We start from the raw sequence: 21678 nt of genomic DNA, 5'->3' as shown, positions 1-21678 counted from the left end.
CAGTACACATTTGAATAAAATAATGTTTAAGTAACCCCCCAAAAAAACAAGAACAAAAAAAACACCTGTTGTTTTGAATGCCTGGATAGATTTGTGCTGGAACAGTACAACGCCCTCTCCTGGCTGACGTGTGACCCGGCCACACAGGACCGAAGATCATGTCTACCCATTCACTTCGTGGTGCTCAACCAAATGTACAACTTCATCATGAACATGTTGTAGCCAGCAGCTTGTTACAGGTGGGACGCAGGGGAAAACATTTCAGAGAAAAGGAAAACAACTCTTCCAAATGGGGTATTATCAAGACTGAAGAACACTGCAAGGACCAGACCCAGACTAGAGTATGGTGCTGGACCTGCACCAAGATATGATTAGACGGCTGTTTAAATCTGAGACAGTCCTGTCCCTGATGGCTGCTACTGGTTGAGACAGTCCTGTCCCTGTTATTTAAAGACATGCACATAGAAACAAGGGAATAAAAATGAGGGGGAAACCAGAAGTTGCGTTGCAAGTAATTAACGTGAGAAAATGACAGATTGGTTGTTACGGTATGTAGTGTGGCAGCACAGTCACTGGCCAGTCTTTATTGGAGAGAGAAGTCTATCTGTAAACTTAGTGGAAGAAAAGGGACATATTTCATCAAGGAAAGAAACTTAATGGATCTTTGGTTTTAAGACCTGAAATTCCTTTTTATTTCTTTGGATGAAAAGGTATCCAAATTAAATGCCTGCATCTATCTTATTTATTGTAAGTTTTTAAATGTATAATTTGTCTTATTTCTTAACCTCTTTTATATATTAAAATGGAGAAGGTTTATATCACCTTCCTGCTTTAAAGCAATTGGTCTAAGATATATGTAATCGTCTTAATTAAAAAAACAACCAGGAAAAATCACAGAAAAATTAAATAAAGTCCCAGTAGGTTGCTTTTAGAGTATTATTTTTTGTAATGGAGACAGAATATTTGTATTGTCACAATGTACAGAAGAATTAGAGTGGAGAATTATGTTCCATGCCTTTCAGCATGAAGGACTTACAGCAAAGCTGTAGCTACAGAGGACTTGTACAGCAATGAACTTCACTGTGTTCAAATAAAGAGGTACATTGTTGTATATAGTATTTTATACCACACATTTAGACACAAAAACCAAACGGCAATATATATAAATAATTATATATGAATGCCATGCCAGGAGTTGGTGGTGTGGCTTCTGTTTTAGGAATAAAGTGCGTCAACTTATTTTCCTGTGCTTGTGTTCATTGCTTTGGGGAGTGGAGTGGAAGGAGAACTATTGGCATCTCTTGGATGTTTCTGACCTCAGGTTTGATTTTTATTTTTATTTGATTTTATTTTTTTTAGGGGAGCAGTGAGAAAATGAGCTATAATGTGAAAACAGTCGTCTAAAGGGCTGCTATGCAGTGTCCTTTTTAGCACATCCCTTTAATTTTCCTTACCTCTCCCTATACTGGTTGGCTGAGGTCTGGCTCTTCTGGCACCACTTGTGATTGATTATGGTCACATTTTCATCCAATTTTACTTCAGTGTGAAAGTAAATGTGTGCTGCAAATGAACTTTAACCAGCTACAGATGGCTGCCCATTGGATATCCAGTGTTTGTGCAGAGAGGGAAGATCTACTCTGGATTTCTCCTGTTTCAAGGGAAACTGCATACCTTGAATATTTACCAACATTTGTTGGCTTTATAACCATCAAAATGTATGTGGTCTTCTTTTTTGAATGTAGGATAAATACATTCACTATTTAATAAACACTGAAAATTAATTTTCAGTCTAGTGCCATGTTTTCTTTTTGGGAAATCATGGTTGTGTTTAGTGATCATCTGCTTCTACTGTAGGCTTTTAAATAACCCTGCAAAAATAATCTATCTTGTAAATTGCTGAATTGCCCCAGGGTTGTGTAGTAGCAGCTGGCAGTTCCTCTTTTGAAAATTTTCAGCATGTCTCTTTGCTGTCAGCAACCTTTGAATACACAGAGGCTCTGCTGTGCTTCCCTTCATCCCTCAGCCGCTGCTGTTAATGTGCCCTTTTAGTGGAACTTAAACTAACATGTCCATGACTGGGCAGGTAAAAACCCACAACGTTAGAGGTAAGTCTACAAAATTTAAGAAACCTGGGACATTTGATTATGGCCTCTCAGTCAGTAACGCCATGTTAGCAAATCCAATTTAAATCTGAATATGATGTAATTTAGATATGCTGTTTTTAGATTACAAAACTTAAGATGGCAAATTCTGCATCCAAATTGGATATAAATAAGAGGTCTGTGTCACCCAGCTGGGGGTCAATTATATTATTTGTTTTCCATTCATTATCATTACCATCACTGGTTCATACATGATCGTTAAATAAAAATGGTGGTCTTTTATTATTATCGGGTAGTCTTTCATGTGTAGCTATTTCCCCACATAAGATTTGCGGTATCATTATTTTGGTTTTGCTGGTGACAGTGAAATGACATTACGTCCGGCGCATGTGTCACACCGCTGCCAGCAGCCAAGGCAGGACCGCAGTACGGTTCTGTCGGTGGTGCCACACAGTGATGAGCAGACCGGTCCGCTCACTTTCTCACTGGCATAGCTAACTATTTGTCAGACAAACATAAGATCTAAGTGGGAGTGCGGAAATAGAGCAGACGGGGCGTGAAACAGACAACGCTGTCTCCATCAACTTGACGTTAGCGGCAGAAGCTAAGTCAAGCTTCTTCCCTGGTCATTGGCTTAGGACTCCCCGGTAACAGTTAAGAGCTTCGCCGTTACACATCCGAGTCCAAGGCCTCTTGATGGTGATCTTACTTTTAATAAAAACATCGTGAGGTAAGATGGTTTTTGTTAAATTGTTACATTAGCTGCCCAATGTTTGCACGACAGGGACAAACCAACTGATATGTTAGCCTAGCCTAGCCTAGCCTAGCCTAGCCTTAGCTGTAACGCTCCAAAACAATAGGGAAGCGAATGAGTGGTAGCTAAGCTAATGCTAGCGCTAGTAACTAGCATTCATAAGCTTTATGTTATTGCTTTTGCTTTAGGCAGACCTTTAACTTCAGTGAATTCTTCTGAGCTCTGTATTTGAATCATGCGCGCAAATTCCCAGTCTTTAAAGTTTATGGTATTTAACCAGTGTTTGCAAGCCACGTTATCATTATCACGTTATCATGAAAACAACCGTGACATTCTTTCATAGCTATAATGAAGGAGACACCTGGACATTTACAGACGCGTAACTCGATGGCGGTAGTCAGTGGAGAGGCACTGCCACTGTCTGCCTAGGACAAGCTGCTATCATCTGGTCTCTGCTTGCCGGGCATTGTATGTTAGCTGTGTAGAGCTGCTGTAGGAGTAAACATTACAGAAGCTAATACCCCACACGATCCCTAGACCAGAAGATTGTCCACTTCATTTCCTTCCGATCGCATCCTGTTCCGCTGTTTTGACTTGTCTGTTTTGTCTGTTCTCACAGAGTTTGCTTGTAGAGAGATGGCAGACAGTACCGGGCTGCAGTTTGTCAGCTCCTATGCCTTTGAAGCCATGCAGAAGGTGGATGTGGTGCGCCTGGCTGCCCTGAGTGACCCAGAGCTCAGGCTGCTGCTACCCTGCCTAGTGAGGATGGCTTTATGTGCTCCAGCTGATCAGAGCCAGTCCTGGGCACAGGACAAGAAGCTTATCCTCCGCCTGCTCTCTGGAGTGGAAGCTGTCAACTCCATTGTAGCGCTCTTGTCTGTTGACTTCCATGCCTTGGAGCAGGATGCACGAAAGGAGCAGCAGCTTAGGTATAGCAGACTCTTATATGAAGTTCATCAGTCATACGTACATTGATTTCTTGAAAAAAAATTTTGAACTGATCGCTCAAAATCCTGCTGGGAGTCATAGATCCACTGTGCTGTGTTTTCTGCCAGGCACAAAGCAGGTGGCTCTAACGGAGAAAGCATCCTGGTTTCACAGCTGCAGCACGGCCTGACCCTGGAGTTTGAACACAGTGATCCCCTCCGGAGACTCCGTCTGACTCTCAGTGAATTGTTAGCTGTCATGAATAAGGTACAGTCAGAGGTCCAGACATAAATGTGTATCTCACAAGACACAGATAACATTAATGCGTTTAGCTTAATTGGTTGGCAGTGAAAAATAAGATGACAAGAAAAAAGATTATACGTCTTATGGAGTTCATGAGAGGTTGTTAACTCCTGATTCTGAAAATAGTGCCAACCTCAAATACATGGATAACTAGTACTGATGATAGGTTGCTTTAGACACTGCAGGAATTTTGGTGAGCTGGTTCCTTCTGTATTATGTAGTGGTATAAAAGAAACATCTGATGGATGCTTCAATATAGAAATACAGCGTATTCTAAATATAAAGAAATTAAAGCATGAGTGGCCTAATGCATATTACTTTTTATTATCAAAAATATCTTATTTATTGGACATGGCTGTCGGAGGAAAGTCACACAGCTTTCTGTTATGAAAATTTAAGTTGTTTTTCAGAAATTACTCCCAAATTTCTGGCAGCCAATCTCATATTGACTGACACATTACATGTTTCTCAGTATTGCACCTGCCACTTTCATCTTAACTTAATGTGATGACTTGGATGATTGATCCTTACACTGTTTCTGGTTCCCATTGTTCCTCAGGTGGCAGACTCTAATGGAGAGTTTTTCCTAAAATCTTCTGAACTCTTTGAGAGTCCTGTTTACTTGGAAGAGGTTGCAGATGTTCTCTGCATTTTACAAGCAGGTACCTGACTTTTGTCGTCTAAAAGTTTTACTCATGTTGAAGCATCTTTTGTACACAAGTGGGCTAATAGCAAATGTGAGAATTATAAGAGCTGGAATGCATTGCTGCAGGTGCATGTGCAGGATTAGCTCATATATGAAAGTTTGTGACATGATCCCACTCTAATGACCCCAAGAGGCTCAGTTATGTACCATCAGTATATATGTTTTTTACTTCAGTAAAAAACATATATACTTGGAGCTGTTTCAAAGAATGTTTATAAATGTTTTTCTCTGATTACAATTTTGATTCACTGATTCAGTTTTTCTTTCTTGGGGTTCATTCAAAAATTTGTCATATCATGTGACTGACTGTTTTCAAGATAAGAGCCACCTTTGCATGGTCATCAGCAGTATGTTATATCAAACACTGAACAATTAACAGGGAGTCCTGCTAATAGTAAGCAGTCTGAGAACATGCATCATGGAGATTTGCTGTGCAGATGGTGAGGTGAAAACAAACCCAAACAAATGCTAGCTTATATTTTAAAAACACCTAATATTTAGCATTCTGAAGCGTGTTGTTTTTTTTTTTTTCCCCTCTTCAGAGCTCCCTTCCTTGTTGCCCATTGTGGATGTGGCAGAAGCATTGCTTCACGTTCGCAATGGTGATTGGTTTCTGTGCCTGCTGGTTGCCAATGTCCCTGACAGCTTCAGTGAAGGTAATTCATCTGTGTCACAACACTGCACATAATATCAGATGAAAAAATGTGATGGAGTGTCTCGTTAATTTCCAGTACTAGCTTCATGTGGTGTGTGAGTGTGCCTGCTGTGGCAGGAATAGGCCTTTACCTAAAATTATCTTGGGAATATCCTGTGATACGTTCATTGTCATTATAGGCAGATTTTTCTTGACTTACAGTAGCATTGCATTGTTTTTGTTCTGAGTTGTTCTTTTCGCCTTATAATTCTGGCCATGCAACTGACCCAAGACTGTATGTATTTGTCTTTGGTTGATGATCAGTGTTATTGTCCTGCTCTGGCTCACAGAGAGCGCCTTGTATGCTGTCAGAGATTCATTATAAGAAAGTGCCTGCTGTCTCCAGTGTGTCCTTATCAACCAGAGGGTCAGAACTAAGTCAATAGCTAATTTGTGTGTATTACATAGCACTCAACATCAAGGAATCCTTTTGGCTTTGTTACTGGAAAGGGCCTTGTTTCATTGAATTGAAAGTGAATTGAATTGGGTGAAGGGTGAAGTGGGAGCTGATGCTCTGTCTAGAAGCATCAAGACCTATTATACTGATCACAAGTGGGTAACCAGACCAAACTCCACTGGCTTGTTTGTGGCATATGAAACAATCCAGAAGTGGCAGCAATGGAAACTAATACGATTTCAGTGCATGTCATAGTCCCAGCCAGGCATAAGCAGTTTGCCTTTTAAACTGTCAGCTGTGGAAAGGCATAGGGAAAATGAGATGAGGCTTTGGAAATGCTGTCCTCTGATGGCTATTAAATCTTATTTACTGCCAAATGAGTCTGTGGTTTAGGATGGTTATGGTGCAACATGACTTGGCCAAGTATACGCTGGCTTTCAGTTTGTCAGAAATGAATAGTAGGTCAGAAAATCTTTCAGGATGGATTACATCATAAAACAAACATTACATGCAATTTAAAATGTTTTAACTGCATATGTTGGTCTTACTTTGCATGTAAATTAAAGTGAATGAGAGTTGCTAATAGACTGCATTCACTGGACTCAAAGGTAAAATTCCATGGAATGCAGTAATCTGAATTAGTTTTTGGTTGATTGTTACGTGCTGCTCATATTACTGAAAAATGCATGTCTACCTTTGCAGTTTGCAGAGGTTTGATCAAGAATGGAGAACGTCAGGATGAGGAGAGTGTGGGTGGTCGACGCAGGACTGAAGCCCTAAGGCAGCTTTGTCAAATGAACCCCTCACAGGCCCTCAACATCAGAGCCATGGTGGTCAGTTCCCTAAGAATACAATCACACAAAAAATGAAAATTAATACTTGTTGCTGCAATTTCTGGCATCTTTTTAGTTTTTTGATATGCTTTTATGATCTCATGTTTGTGATATGTGTGCAGAAAGATGGGTGCGTAAGAAAATGGCCAGAAAATAGTTGCTGGTCATCTCAGCAATTATTTTATTATTAATGTGTCAATTTTGACATGGTACTTAACTAGGAAACTTAATGCAGGATTGTAGCCCTGCCTTGTCCTTTATATGTCCCTAAAGTGAATTGTCACATTCTACACACATTCACATCAAACACCTGATCATATTAATGTTAGAATCAAAATATATTTGATATAATATAATTAACAGTACCTTTCCCAGACATAAATTCTGCTCTGTTATTTCTGAACATGTTTTGACATTTAAACATCATTATGCAAATTCCTAATTAGTGAGAAGTGAGGTTTTGCTAAGCACGTTTTATTCTTTGGTTTATTTCACACAAGCACTTGCTTCATAAAGAAAATTTATATTGTTGTAGTGTCCCTTCCCCACTTGTCTCCCAAGAAGGTTACAGTGCAAGGTCAGCAATCTAATGGGACCACAGGAAGTAGCAGAAACTCATTGCCTTGGTGAAGCATGCATCTGTCAAAGGATCTTCTGTCCTTTGTCATCTGTGATACTGTTGTTTTGTACTCAAATTCGGGTGCTTTAGAGACTGATCTGCCATAAATCTTTGTAGTTGTTGCTATATGGATCAGTTGCTACTTTAAACCAGCCTTGTGGTTTTTCAATAAAAATACATATACAAGGAGAGACAAGTGAAAGGTGGATGAACAGCTATGTATAGAGTTGTAACAGCAGGAATCATATTTTGAAGAGGTGTTCGAAATTACTGAACAATATGTGTGTATCCTCAGGTGGAGGAGTGCCACCTGCCTGGGCTGGGTGTGGCTCTGACTCTGGACTATAAACCAGATTCAGCAGATGATGCAGTCAGTCCCCTTGTCTCTTATGTCAGTGGCCTGCTGCTGGGGACCAACAGCAAAGTCCGTACCTGGTTCAGTATGTTCATTCGTAATGGACAGCAGGTGAGGAGCCAGGTTTTATTCTGTATTGCGTTTCTTTTTCTTTTTTTTTTTTTTTTTTTAAGTGTGCAAATGCACAAAGTAGTAGTTTGGAAGTTTTTCATAAGGAAGAAATTCCACTTCAGTATCTTTACAAGTAGGGGACACTGAGGCAGAAGTACTCTGTGTGAAGTGACACAACATTGTGGTGTATTTATATAGTATCTTACAAGATATCCATGTTAAATCGTTGTACTTAGCTAAGGAGGTAAACTATGTCATCTGTACATTAGTTGTAATTGTACTTTTATCAGATATTATTTGTAGTAGTAGAAGTAGTAGCATCACCTTGTCCCTTGGATTAAGGTTGGGTTGTAATGTGCATGTTTGTAATTATTCTGAGTGTAAAAACTATGGGCATATTCCAACACACACCAGTCTGACTTGACTGTGACCCCCATTCTACTTTACCTGTATTCAGTCGTCAGCTCTTGAACATTGTAAAAAATACACAGGCACTCTAAGTATCTTTATCTGCATTTCTAGCAGTTTAAGAAGGATTAGTTAGGCTTTCATTGAAAATAGCAGTGTGTTTATGTTTCTCTTTTTTAGGAGTGTTTCATTTCTTCTCAATGTTGTGGACAACCCTTTCTGCACAAGTGGGGTAGTTTATTGAAATATTCTGTCCCCATTTAGGTTTCACTCATATGAAACCCATACTCACTTAAGCATCTTAGTTAATTGATGGGCGGTGTTGTTGAAGTCATTCATTAATCAAAAATCCACTTGTCTGTCCTTCTGTCTCTTTGTTCTGCCAGAGGAAAAGAGAAAGCAGCTCAGTGTTGTGGCAGATGCGCAGACAACTATTGCTGGAACTGGTCTCCATCCTGCCACGCTCTCGCAGCACCCGTGTGTCCAATGACGGTGACATGGAAGAGGGCGGCAGCTCAGGGTACTCCGGCCTCAGGGAGGAACATGTGGTGAAGGCCAGCGCTCTGCTCCGACTGTACTGTGCCCTCATGGGCATTGCAGGCCTCCGGTAGGTCAAAGACAGTGCAGTGTGTCCTGCCAGCAGATATAACTGTGATTTCAACATGGTTTATGTTGTTTATAGTAGCAAGTGTTTTATCTGTTGCTTCATAGCTCAAAAATGCTTTATTAGGTCCAGTAACTCTGTTTGAATGTTAAAAATGCCATGGATTTACCATAAAGAGTTTGTCTTAAAGATAATGTCTTCATTGTGGCCTCTGTTCAGACCTACTGATGAAGAGGCAGAGCAGCTGCTGCAGCTGATGACCAGCCGACCTCCAGCCACTCCTGCCGGTGTTCGCTTCGTGTCCCTATCCTTCTGTAAGCTGCTGGCCTTCCCTACCTTGGTCAGGTAAGTCAAGCCTGTCTTGTTGACCTCTACTCTTACAAGTGTTTTTTCTTTTCATTCAGCAAACAGAAAGAAGTTGTTTTCAACCAGTGTGGTGCAGTTTGTCTGTCAAAACCTGTGTCTTTTGGCACTGCAAACTCTTTTTGTTTTGCATGAATCATAAACATTATCCTCTGTGTTTGTGTCTGTGTCCAGCACTCCTGAGCAGGAGCAACTGATGGTCATGTGGCTCAGCTGGATGATCAAAGAGGAGGAATACTTTGAAAGGTAAGGAGGATCTCTATATTTATGATAATGAGGTATTGCTGAATGGCAGTGTATGGAGAAAACGTGGTGAATAGTGACTAGATTTTTATATCTGTCACAGGCTGACAGCATTTTTTAAACAGTGTAAATGGTTTATAGAGAACGCTGTTACCTCCATTGTTGCATTCACCATAGACTGGTATGGTTTTTGCTCACTGATCTTTCCCTTAAGAAGAGCTTGTCTGAGTTTATTAGACAGGTAGAAACAATAATTAGCTTAAAAAAAACAGGGGCCAATGGAACAGGGAATGCATAAGGGATTCATTAGCTCAGTTTAGAAGCTGCGAGTCCTCATTTAGTTAGATGTAGCAAATCCTATGTCTGTGTTCACAACTGAAAGTGTGCTTGCTGTGATGCTGTGTTGACTCTTTGGAGGCATTTACTGGTCCCTGTGTAAATGTTTGTCGTTCATGGGAATAGCCAGCAATAAACCCATCAGAGCTTTTGTTTGTCTTTTAAAATGAAGTATTAATTTAATATGACCTAGCTTAACAACACATGACTGCTGCAGTGCATATGAGTGCATGTGTTTATGACTAGCCAATAAAAAAATAAATCATCCGCATCTTAAGAGTGACTTTAGGGAGACTAAAGGGATACAGGCTGGTAGTGGAAGGTGTGGTGTATATGTGTGTGGGTGTTGATGGAACTAGCATAATTAGTTTATTAAAATTCTGTCCTGCAACCAACAGGATTAATGACAGATCTAAGTATCTTTTTTTACTTGCCTCGTCTGACATGTGTGTCTTTCTTCTTACAGTGCTGCAGGCGTATCTGCTTCTTTTGGAGAGATGCTATTACTGGTTGCCATGTATTTCCATAGCAACCAGCTTAGCTCTATTATTGAGTTGGTGTGCTCTACTTTGGGGATGAAGGTAAGATGGTAGATGGAAGTGAGGCAGTGATCAATACTAGAGTCTGGCTGGCCAGCTACTGGCCCCACTCCTCCACTGTAGCAGTGGCACATTTAAGAGCTATTTCACTGATGAAGCACTTGCAGCATACACGTATCTACCAAGACACTCTATACCCTGTGGCCAATTTGCTGTTTTATAACTTATTAAGTGCACTATTGTTTCTTGCCTGTGTGCTAAGTAGTTTTCCTGTCCCCATGTATTTTCCACTAAGATGTGTAATGTAATTGCATCTAGAGGAGCCTGTTTATTTCCACCTCTAGGGCATTCTCCCAATTCAGTGTTGTGCCTGCCATGTAGAATCTTTCTCATGAAATATGAAAGGAGGAAATTACCAAATACCAGCATGATTGCCTGCAGGTTGTTTTCACTTAGTGTAATCCTACCATGGTTGATATTTATCTTTTTCTTTTTTTTTCAAAATGTTCAATTTTCCACAGATTGCCATCAAGCCCAGTTCCCTAAGCAAGATGAAGACTATCTTCACTCAGGAGATATTTACAGAACAGGTACATACTAGTCTCTCCTCTAGTATGTTGTCTTGCCTCAGCAGCGACCTCGCCTTCCTACAGTTACTGTCAAGCTGTTCCACAAAGATGTCTGACATTCTATTGTAATCAAATCTGATCTGATCAGTTTAGTAACATGGTGTAAAACTTTTATATAAGCAGAAGGTATTTCATTGATCAGCTTCACAGTAAAATGTAAAAATTGGTACACATCAGTTTTCTGTTAATATGTGTCTGGATACACTGTCAGCAGTACCCATTACACCTGTGTAGCACTGATTCTCATGGTAAGTGTAATATTAGACAAAAGCGTAAAAGAATTAAGAGAAGAGTTGCAATATACCTGCATTCTTATGTAAGAAACCTTAGATTTTCTACTGTCGGTGGAATGGTGGTTAGTGAAGGGACCAGAGAAATTAGATTACATTTAAACCAAGTTGTGTGTATTCTTTTTACGATGTGACGTGAATCTGTACAGATTCTGCAGCTGCTGTTCATTTCCCATTGTTGCTGTATTGATACATGTCCATTATTTCTGGTGTATAGGTGGTTACAGCCCATGCAGTTAGGGTTGCCGTGACCAACAACTTAAGTGCCAACATCACAGGGTTCCTCCCTATTCATTGTATCTACCAGCTGCTTCGGAGTCGAGCCTTTACCAAACACAAAGTGTCCATCAAGGTATGAAATTGGCACTGTGCAGCTCAAAATAATAAATAGATCACTTGCTACTAAGTTGTGTGTAAGGCAGCAAGATTCTATTAAAGATATGTGTTTCTGTGCTTGTGTGCATCTTCCAGGATTGGATCTATCGCCAGCTCTGTGAAACCACTACCCCCATCCACACCCAGCTAATTCCCCTAATCGATGCCTATATCAACTCTATCCTCACTCCGGCATCCAAGGCAAACCCAGAGGCCACCAACCAGCCAATCACTGAGCAGGAGATCCTCAGTGTCTTCCAGAGCTCTGCTATGGTGAGTGTGTCTTAGGTCTTCACAGGAACGCTAAAAACCTAAAACGGCAGCCTTAAATGAAATGGCACTGCACATCACACTTTATTTGTAGTTTAATATTGTGTTGTGTACTTCATTTTGCATCTTGAAGACATTATTTTCCTCTAGAATAGTTCTCTATTTTTAATGGCATTTCACAGAATGATACCTTAATACAACCTGTATTTTATATTCTTCATTCCCATCCAGGTAGTTGCTTTTGATCTTCAGGTAAAATTAATTTGTTGCTATCTGGTTTCACAAGTTAGGAATTACTATGGAACCCCATTACAAAACCAGTGTGAGCAATGAGTTAAAACTATGTTAATAACAAATACGAGTTACATATAATTTTGGATTTAAAACACGCCTTAGGTAAAAATGTTGCTGTAAGCAATTTTCCTTACATAAATTTGTCATATGGCTGAAATGTTTTTAAAGTGTCCCCACATTCACTGGTGATGCACAGCCCTGCTGTGCCATCTCTCCTTGGCCTGTGGCTATTACTTTGGCTTTTCTCTTTATCTGTTCGTTAGCAAGGGGAGGCTGGCCGAGGGGGACGACAGCGCTACTCCATCACCACCCAGCTCCTTATCCTCTACTACATCCTGTCTTATGAGGAGAACCTATTGGCAAGCACCAAACAACTAGGTATGTACAAGACAGTAACTGTGTGTTGTCATCTCCTCCGCTGAAGATGGCTTTGTATGTGAGAGGGAGAGAATTTGTCAGCCAGAGGGAGGAGAAAAGCAGTTTTGTCCTCTGTTAAGTTGTAGGAGATAATCGTACTCTAGATGTACAGTCATTCATCCTTTTCTTTCTTGGCACTGAATGTTGGCCACTTCATAGAGAATAAATGGAGGGCTGACAAAGAGCCAAGTCCAGTGGCTGAGGGAGCTAAGCTAACTAGGACAGCTGTAGGTTAGATTGAGCATTAACAGTTAGCCAAGTCAGTGTTTATTCTCTCTCGTGATGAGCTCTCCTCTTGCCCTTCATTAGGCCAGATTTATGTGAGAGTTTATGCCCATCTCTTTAATTGCTGTGTTTACCCAAGTGCTCCCGCAGCCTTCAAGGAAGGAGTAATGATGCCCATCAGCAGTGGTAATGAACCCACGTCAATGAAAAATCACCTCCGCTCCTCTAACGCATCGGCACAGTGGCTCTGCTGTCCTTACGTAGCCAAATAAAACACTCGTGCTCTGTCTTGTCCTTCTCTTGCTTTATGTTCTCTCCCTATTTACTTACTTTAGTTATATTTTTTCACTCACACTTCTTTCTCTCTTTAAAGCCCTGATGCAGAGGAAACCAAAGTCCTACTCAGCAGCTTTAATGGACCAGATCCCCATTAAGTATTTGATTACCCAGGCCCAAGGACTGCAGCAAGAGCTAGGGGGTAAGATATGGACTTTATTTTTGGTTACATCTCTATGTCCACATTACTAATATAAAATGATATGAGTACTCAAGTTATGTGACAAGTATTGCATATCACCTTGTGAAGTCCTCAGTTTGGGCAGAAAAACTTCGTCTGTTTCTTTAACTCAGACGTAATTGCTGTTTTATTTTTGGGCACTGTTCGAAATGAAAAAGTATTTTATGTTTGGAGGAATAAAGGAGCACTCCACAAAATTCTTGGGAAAAATAAACACCACTTTGGTTTGTCTTTCTCTCTTCCCAGGTCTGCACTCAGCCCTGCTGAGGCTGCTGGCCACCAACTACCCTCATCTCTGTTTAGTGGAGGACTGGGTGTGTGAGGAGGAGGTGACTGGGACCTTGCCCTTGCTGAGGAGGATGATGCTCCCGAGCAACACCTGCAGATACACTCAGAACCAGCTCCACCAGGGTGAGCAGCTCGGTGGGAATAAGGGATGAAAGGAATGGGATGAGGGCATAAGGTTACAGCTAGTAGTTTGGAATTTAGAGCTCCTGTACATTTTTTTCTGTGAAAATTACTCGACTTCTAGAAATAGTGAAATAGATTACGTTAAAAGGAAAAACCTTACATCAAAGCAAGACAAATTGGATCCCAAAGGTTCTCAGCACCAGTGACAATAATCTTGTAGTCAGGGTTATATAGGTGGGATGTCATGTCAGTCTTGGGAAGAAAAGGAAAGAAATACCAGTGTGTTATAATACATTTACAGGTGAAAGCCTTTATCCAACTGAATCTAATCTCAGTAGTTAATCCTCCAGGGTTAAGAGGATTATGCTGTAATTGGCTTTTCTTTGATAAAGATCCTTGACAAAATTGTCACAGATAATCAGTTTTACCAACCATTATGCAGTTTAATGTACCTTAAATATACCTTCACATATTGAAGTTTAATGTGTTTATGCAAAGATTCAAAGCTTTGTTGATATTTTGCAACTAAGAGTATGCTTTTTGGCTCCCTCTGCAACACGCCTTTCTTCAGGACCATGGTGAAGTTCCTTCTATAGTATTGACTTTCTTTCACACACTGGAAGCACAAATGCTTTGTTAGTTCATGTTCCTGTTAGTTTAGTTATGGGGTATACAAGTTCAGTTTATGCCACATCAGGAATAAGGTTTGCAAAGTATCGCCACCATTAAGTCTGAACTAATTTCTTTGCCAGATACTGCTCATCTTGCACTGTGGGTTTATCTGATGCTCCAGAAATTTTTGGTTTCTGTTGATTTCAGTGTGTATATTTAGTTAAAATCAGTTGAGGGAACAGAGAAAGGCTTCACAGCTCTTGTGTTTGAAAATGAATTTATCGTTCATTTCCACAACAGCTTTCCAGAAGTTGCCATCCAGCAGTCACAGACTGATGCGCATCCTGGAGCACCTAACACTTCTTTCACCTGGAGACCTCATCCCTTATGCAGAAGCCCTCACGTCTAGCATGGCATTGCTGCTGGAGCCTGCTGTGCCCCGTCGCGTATTGCAGACCCTCAATAAGCTTTGGATGGGCCTCAACACTGTGATGCCCCGCAGGTATGCACCCCAGACATGATTACAATTCAAAACGTGAAACTCAATATTTCAAGTGTTTGTTTCTTTTAATTTTAATAATTATAACTTCCAGCTAATGAAAACCCAAAATTCAGTATCTCAGAAAATATGAATATTGTGAAAAAGTTCAATATTGACTCATGGTTTCACACTCTAATCAGCTAATTAACTCAAAACACCTACAAAGGTTTCCTGCGCCTTTAAATAGTCTCTGTGTGGTTCAGTAGGCCACACAATGATGGGGGAGACTGCTGACTTGACAGTTGTCCAGAAGACAATCATTGACACCCTCAAAGGTGCTCAAGCAACCGGGATAACTGCAGCCTTGAGAGGGTTGTGAAACAAAGCCCATTCAACAATTTGGGGGAGATTCACAAGGTCTGGACTGCAGTTGGAGTCACTGCTTCAAGAGCCACCATGCACAGACATGTCCAGGACATGGGCAACGACTGTCGCATTTTTTGTGTCAAGCCACTCTTGAACCAGAGACATCAGAGGCATCTTACCTGGGCTACAGACAAAAAGGACTGGACTGTTGCTCAGTGGTCCAAAGTCCTCTTTTCAGATGACAGTAAATTTTGCCTTTCATTTGGAAATCAAGGTCCCAGAGTCTGGAGAAAGAGATGCACAGAATCCAAGTTGTTTGAGGTCCAATGTAAAGTTTCCATAGTCAGTGGTGGTTGGAGGAGCCATGTCATCTGCTGGTGTTGGTCCCCTGTGTTCTATCAGGTCCAAGGTCAGCGCAACCGCCTAGCAGGAAGTTTTAGAGCACTTCACTTTCCTCTGCTGACCTGCTTTATGGAGATGCTGATTTCATTTTCCAGCAGGACTTGGCACTTGCCCACATTGCCAAAAGTACTAATGCCTGGTTTAAGGGCCATGGTATCCCTGTGCTTGATTGTCCAGCAAACTCGCCTGACCTAAACTGCATAGAGAATCTATAGGGCATTGTGAAGAGGAAGATGTGAGACACCAGACCCAACAACACAGAAGAGCTGAAGGCCATTATCAAAGCAGCCTGGGCTTCCATAACATCTCAGCAGTGCCACAGACTGATCGCCTCCATGCCTCGCCACATTGCTGCAGTAATTCATGCAAAAGGAGCCCTGACCTATTGAGTTCTGTACATGTTCATACTTTCCAGTAGTCCAACACTTCTGTGTTAAAAATCAGTAAGTCTTAAGTAATATTCACATTTTCTGAGATGCTGAATTTGGGGTTTTCTTTAGCTGTAAGTTCTACAGCTGTAAACTCTTGGAATATATCAGTCTGTGTGTAATGAATCTATATATGAGTTTCACTTTTTGAATTGAATTACTGAAATAAATCAACTTTTTGTTGATATTCTAATTTATTGAGATGCGCCTGTACATGTTGTGGACATATAATAGGAAATGTTTCTGTTATAACCTTAAATGAGAATAGTCTGGATTCCCACATGAGAGTAATACAAAGTGGTTGTTTGTAGTCCTTAAATTAATGGTATCACTTGGATTAATGTGGTCCAAAATCAAGCCTTATATATGTATCCGAGATTAAGCACTAGTCCCTTCCTGACTGCTGGTTCAATCTATAATTGTCGTTTCATTGAAAGGTTGTAGGTATTACTAAGGTAGTACTTGACTCTGTGTCACCTCTCCCAACGCTCCATAAAGTTGCTGTGAGACTTAGTAAATAGATTAAAAGAAGACATGTGGAACAAGACTGTTTCCCCTTAACCCCAGGCTGCTTGCTCTGTGATTATTGTGCAAATAGATCAGAGGTGTTGAGCCAAGCGACTCTGTCAGCCTATGTGAACTCTTTGGACAGAGGAGGGTGACCCTCATTTCGCCCCAGGGCCCACAGTAGCACAGCAGAAATCCTATCGATCTGGAAGGGTTCTCTAATAAGAAGTACTCAGAGCAGGAAGGAACTGAGGGACACTCTCCATGGGGGAGATGTAAGGATCTGTTGCCCTCTCCCTTTTCTTATCCTCACTCTCTCCTGTAGTATTGGATGGTAGAGTAATAGCAAAGAGGCCCTGTCGAAACCAGGAGGAGGGCAGCAGTGTCAGATTTCACACAGATCAACTTATTGATTCCAGACCCCAGCTGTAGAAAAGCTTGGAGCTCCCAGAGTACGTTGCTGTTTAGAGTTAAGTGTTGGTCTGATAAGTGAGTTTGAGGGTGAACTGCTGCCACAGCCTGATCTGTGAGTAATTGAATTATCAAAGTTAAAATTTACCTGCTGAAATGTGTAACATTGTTTATTTCAAAACAGGATTATGCAAAAGATTCAGGCAGTTGAAGTAAACTGAGGAAGATGTAAAAAATTCAGTTTTATATAGATAGAACTATAAGACTGTGGCTGTATGTTTAGGCACACGACACACTGACATTACTACTGTGATGACTCCTCCATGATGGTGATTTGTGATGGGTAAGAATATTAACATCTGAAATCCATAAATTGTTTGCACAGAACCATATATATATATATATATATATATATATATATATATATATATATATATATATATTTTTTTTTTTTTTCATGTTAACATGAATTTAGTTATCCAAATCAGGTACTGTATTTCCTCCCCTTCATAACAGTTTTCACGAAAAGTTAAAACTGTCATAAATGTGTTTGTGTTTCAGGTTGTGGGTGATGACAGTAAACGCCCTCCAACCATCAGCTAAGCTGCTCAGGCAGCAGAAGTACACTCAGAATGATCTGATGGTGGATCCTCTCGTTGTCCTGCGCTGTGATCAGAGGGTATACAGGTAAATGCAGGACTGTCATATACTAAAAGCTGGAGATACTTCAAAAGGACAGACAGTGGACACAGGCAGTGAATTTTAACTTCTATTTGGTAAAAGTTTTTAGTCTTTTAAAGGACTTTATAAAAGTGCACATGACTATACGTTTCATACTCATATTATGTTTCATACTCATATTGCACCAGATAACTGCGAACAAAAATGTTTGATTCATACGCAAGAAAAACAGCTCTGACTTCTTTTTTTTTTAAATTCTGGTCCCAGGTGTCCTCCCTTGATGGACATTGTCCTTCACATGCTGAATGGTTACCTTCTGGCCTCCAAAGCCTACCTACATTGCCACTTGAAGGAGACTGCTGACTTTGATCGGCAGAGCCAGTCAGTCTCAACAATGGGAGTACCTGGACAGCCAGATACACCTGAGGTGACCAGAGAGGAGCTGAAGAACGCCCTTCTAGCTGCTCAGGTATTTTAACCAATGACTGACACATTCACAGTCATTTGTTTCTCTTACATACTCAATCTCTTTTACTGCTCTCTTTCACAATGGGGCATCAACAAAGACAACAGACTGATTGACCTGACCTATACAAACATTGGGTAGTTGGGCACAGAGCTCCCATGCCAGTTATGAGTGATGATTTGAAAAAGGAGTAGAAAGGATCCCTAGTAATCATGTGTTTCTGTTTAACTTCAGGACAGCGCAGCAGTCCAGATTCTTCTGGAGGTGTGTCTGCCAACCTCAGCAGAGCAGCATCTAGGGGCGAACACAGAGAGTCTGCTGAAGAATATCAGAGGCCCCATGCCAGGGAAATTGAAACAGGGATGCATGGGGCCACGAGCCAGCAGGGACGTGGAGAATGCTGAACCAGAGGGAGGTCTGCTCAGTGACTTGAGGGAGGTGCAATGTCTCATCTGCTGTCTGCTACATCAGATGTTCATTGCTGATCCCAACATTGCCAAGTTGGTTCACTTTCAGGTAATGCAATGGGATAAAGGCCGTGAGGCATAACTTGATTTTCCTTTTTCATTATAAAATGATGTAATGCAAGCGCCTTTTGTGTGTGTGCCATATTGCTAAAAAATATGAAAGTTTCTCCTGAAGGTGCTAATTATATTGACCCTGTTAGTCATCCCATTCTGCTGTGACATTAGCGTTAAAGGACTGCAGCACTCCCAGAAGTAGCAGACCATATGGTGGACTTCATCAAACCAGTCCTTCCTCAGTCACTGTAATCCACCCTTATTCACAGAGCCAAGGAAAACCTGCTGTGTGTGTTCATATATACACTCATTTAACTTCAGTGACTATTGCTTATTTTATGGAAGTTTATATTTTCTCTTCTCTCCCTCTTTATTGTTCTCTCCCTGTCAGGGCTACCCTCAAGCTCTGCTGCCTCTGACTGTGGCAGGCATTCCCTCCATCCATATCTGTCTGGACTTCATCCCAGAGCTGCTGGCCCAGCCCCAGCTGGAAAAGCAGGTGAGGCCCTCCAACCTCCCCTATCCTCTCCTCTGTTTTTCCTAGCTTTAAATCCCAGAGTTGCCCTGGGCTTGTGCCAGAGCCTCTCTTACACTGTTCTTTTTATAAACAGCTCCACAGGGTGCACTCTGCTGAGTGTTTGCATAATTGCTATATAAATAATTGGGGGGGAAAATGTGTAGCCATTTTGAAATTGTGTCCCCACAGATCTTTGCAATCCAGTTGCTGTCATACCTGTGTACCCAGTATGCCTTACCCAAGTCCCTAAGTGTGGCCAGGCTGGCTATTAGTGTGATGGGCACTCTCCTCACAGGTTGGTGGACAGGTGGTGTTGTTATATCTCATACACTCATGCGTTTGGTTGTAGCTTCCTTTAGTCAGTCTCCTTCTTTTTATGTATTTCTTTATCCCCATCGTTGAATTTGCTGTAAGCAGACTCTCAGTATACTGCAACTTATAGAAATCATTAGTATTGTATGATACAGTATGTCTGGATATGTTTTTCCCTATGTCTGGCTGCCACCATCTGGCCTTTGGCTGTTAGTGCAGCATGTACGAGCCTATTAGCATCTGTATTCAGTGTTTTCACTGTTATCTCAACTTTGTTTTTCTTTTTAGTGCTGACTCGTGCCAAACGCTTCTCCTTCTTCATGCCCACCCTGCCATGCCTGGTGGCTTTCTGTCAGGCCTTCCCTCCACTCTATGATGATGTGGCAGCTCTGTTGGTGCAAGTGGGCCAGGTTTGTGCCTCTGATGTAGCCACCAAAGCCAGGGATATAGACCCTCTCATTGCCCGTAAGTATAGGTAGTCACTTGGGTGTTAAATGTCACGGTTGACTTATATTTTTTAATTTCTTTTTACTTCGTTAGGTTACTGTTTTCATTAGTAAACAGGATTTGTAACCCTTCATTTGGATTGTGTGAGTGACCACCATTGGCCTTTTGATTTGTATCAATAAGTAATCTTGGTTGACCTGTACGGAAATAAATTGCATCCTGTTCTAAAATATGCAAATGGGAATGTCCCAATTGAAAAACACTGTTTGTTGCAGCCGATGACATTTAATATTTTGATTCCTAATATGATATTTTAATTTTACAACATAATACAGCATCACAGGTTCCCTAAAGTGGGCCTGCATGAAATTTTAATAAAGCTTATCCAAGTTGGATCAGTATTTCAGACAGCTGAATACTTATGAATTCAGATAATACAGCCTCATTCACTGCTATCATTAAATGATTCAGGAATAGAACATCATCTTTCCTTAGTTTTTAATTTTTGAAGGCAAGAAAGTGTCCAAATTAATATCATCTGGCCATGCCATCCTGAGCGTATCAGATCCCATCCAATGAACAGAAAATCCCTCAGCCTTAAGTGTTGATGTTACACATTGACATGGAGCCGCATTAGCTTTAAGAACTTGTAGCTTTTTAAAAAATGCTCAGCACTGCTTGTTAACTTATTTATTCAGTGCAAAACATAACTACAGCATTGTTTCTGATGAGGAGTCTTTCTAGTGATATGTACATAAATGAACCATGTAAACAAATCTGTAGTATAGGTCAGACACGACTATAACAGACAATGTGATGAGGAGTGATTCTAAAGAATTAATTAATTCAGAAGATATGCTAATTTTGCTAATATGCTAATAAAATCTCTAAGCAGTTTGCTGTTTTCTTGTCTTAGGCCTACAGTATCTAAAAGAGAAGCCTCAGGAGGCTCTGGTTCCAGGAGGACAGTCCTCAAAGCTGACTTTACCCCAGAGGACAGCAGAAGAACTGGGTGGAGCTGATCCTGATGTTCAGCTCTGTTACTGTATAGAAGCCACCTTTATGGACATCATCAGCTCCACCCTTCATGGACTATAAGACCACACACACTCTAATTGTAGAGGGAGAAGAGGGACTGAAGTTACACCAACAATTCTATGGACTGTCTCAAAAAGACATTTACAGCCCTTAGGAAAGCTGCTCCATTTATCTTGAACCAAGATTGGGTTGCTCTCATTCTGTGCACATGATGAGACAGGTTGTACTCTGATCACTTCCATCTGGGTTGAGAAGTCAGGTACTGAAACATATTCTACACCTTCAGGCTCATTTTTTTTTTCCTGTAAATGAATGATGATTTCAAATGTATTTAGTAAATATAAGTTTATCTGCTCTTTCACTTTGTAGAAAGTAAAATGCTGAAAATTGGCTCTTTTTCTTCACTTTGTAGGCACATGTTTACTGTAAGTGTGGGGACCTTTCTCTCAGCAACTGAAAAAATGAAAAAGTTGCATTGAAATAATATGTAAAGCTTTTGTATTGTATTTGTTTGTAATAAACCAAACAGGCCTTTCATTGATGAGGTATATTTGGGACAGATGGATTATATGTGTGTGAGCTATTCCCTCAGAAATGTATATCCTATCCTGGCTTGAAACATATATATCCACTATATATAGTGCACCCAAAAACCTCACAATGGGACATAAGAAACTAGAGAACATGGCAACATACACACTAGCCTGATGAGGCTAAAGTGACTTAAGGAATTTTAGCTGTCCAGTCCCGGAGGCGCAGTGGAGCGA

At 40.8% G+C, this 21678-nt stretch overlaps 2 protein-coding genes across 3 annotated transcripts in view; both read left to right on the top strand.

The window, feature by feature from the left end:
- The window catches only part of med13a (mediator complex subunit 13a), a 66313-nt gene extending 65074 nt beyond the window's left edge, over nt 1-1239 (top strand). For both annotated transcript variants that reach the window (XM_026328074.2, XM_026328073.2), the window contains exon 30: nt 90-1239. In XM_026328074.2, coding sequence (XP_026183859.1) covers nt 90-222 — 133 coding nt within the window. In that variant the 3' untranslated portion in view covers nt 223-1239. The remainder of the gene's footprint in view (nt 1-89) is intronic.
- Nucleotides 1240-2497: 1258 nt separating this feature from the next.
- Nucleotides 2498-21448, top strand: ints2 (integrator complex subunit 2). Its single transcript, XM_026328982.1, has 25 exons — nt 2498-2832; nt 3476-3785; nt 3912-4050; nt 4646-4748; nt 5335-5448; nt 6586-6716; nt 7631-7801; nt 8596-8816; nt 9033-9158; nt 9351-9422; nt 10222-10336; nt 10816-10884; nt 11431-11565; nt 11685-11861; nt 12416-12530; nt 13168-13272; nt 13558-13722; nt 14635-14836; nt 17491-17616; nt 17878-18079; nt 18311-18592; nt 18989-19096; nt 19304-19409; nt 19715-19891; nt 20790-21448. Exons 2-25 carry the CDS (start codon nt 3493-3495, stop codon nt 20969-20971), a joined length of 3636 nt encoding a protein of 1211 aa, XP_026184767.1. The 5' UTR covers nt 2498-2832; nt 3476-3492; the 3' UTR covers nt 20972-21448.
- The last annotated feature ends 230 nt before the right edge of the window (nt 21449-21678 follow it).

The sequence above is a fragment of the Mastacembelus armatus genome, chromosome 14, assembly GCF_900324485.2.
Source record: "Mastacembelus armatus chromosome 14, fMasArm1.2, whole genome shotgun sequence".
NCBI lineage: Eukaryota > Metazoa > Chordata > Actinopteri > Synbranchiformes > Mastacembelidae > Mastacembelus > Mastacembelus armatus.
This window is presented reverse-complemented; position numbering and strand designations above follow the sequence as displayed.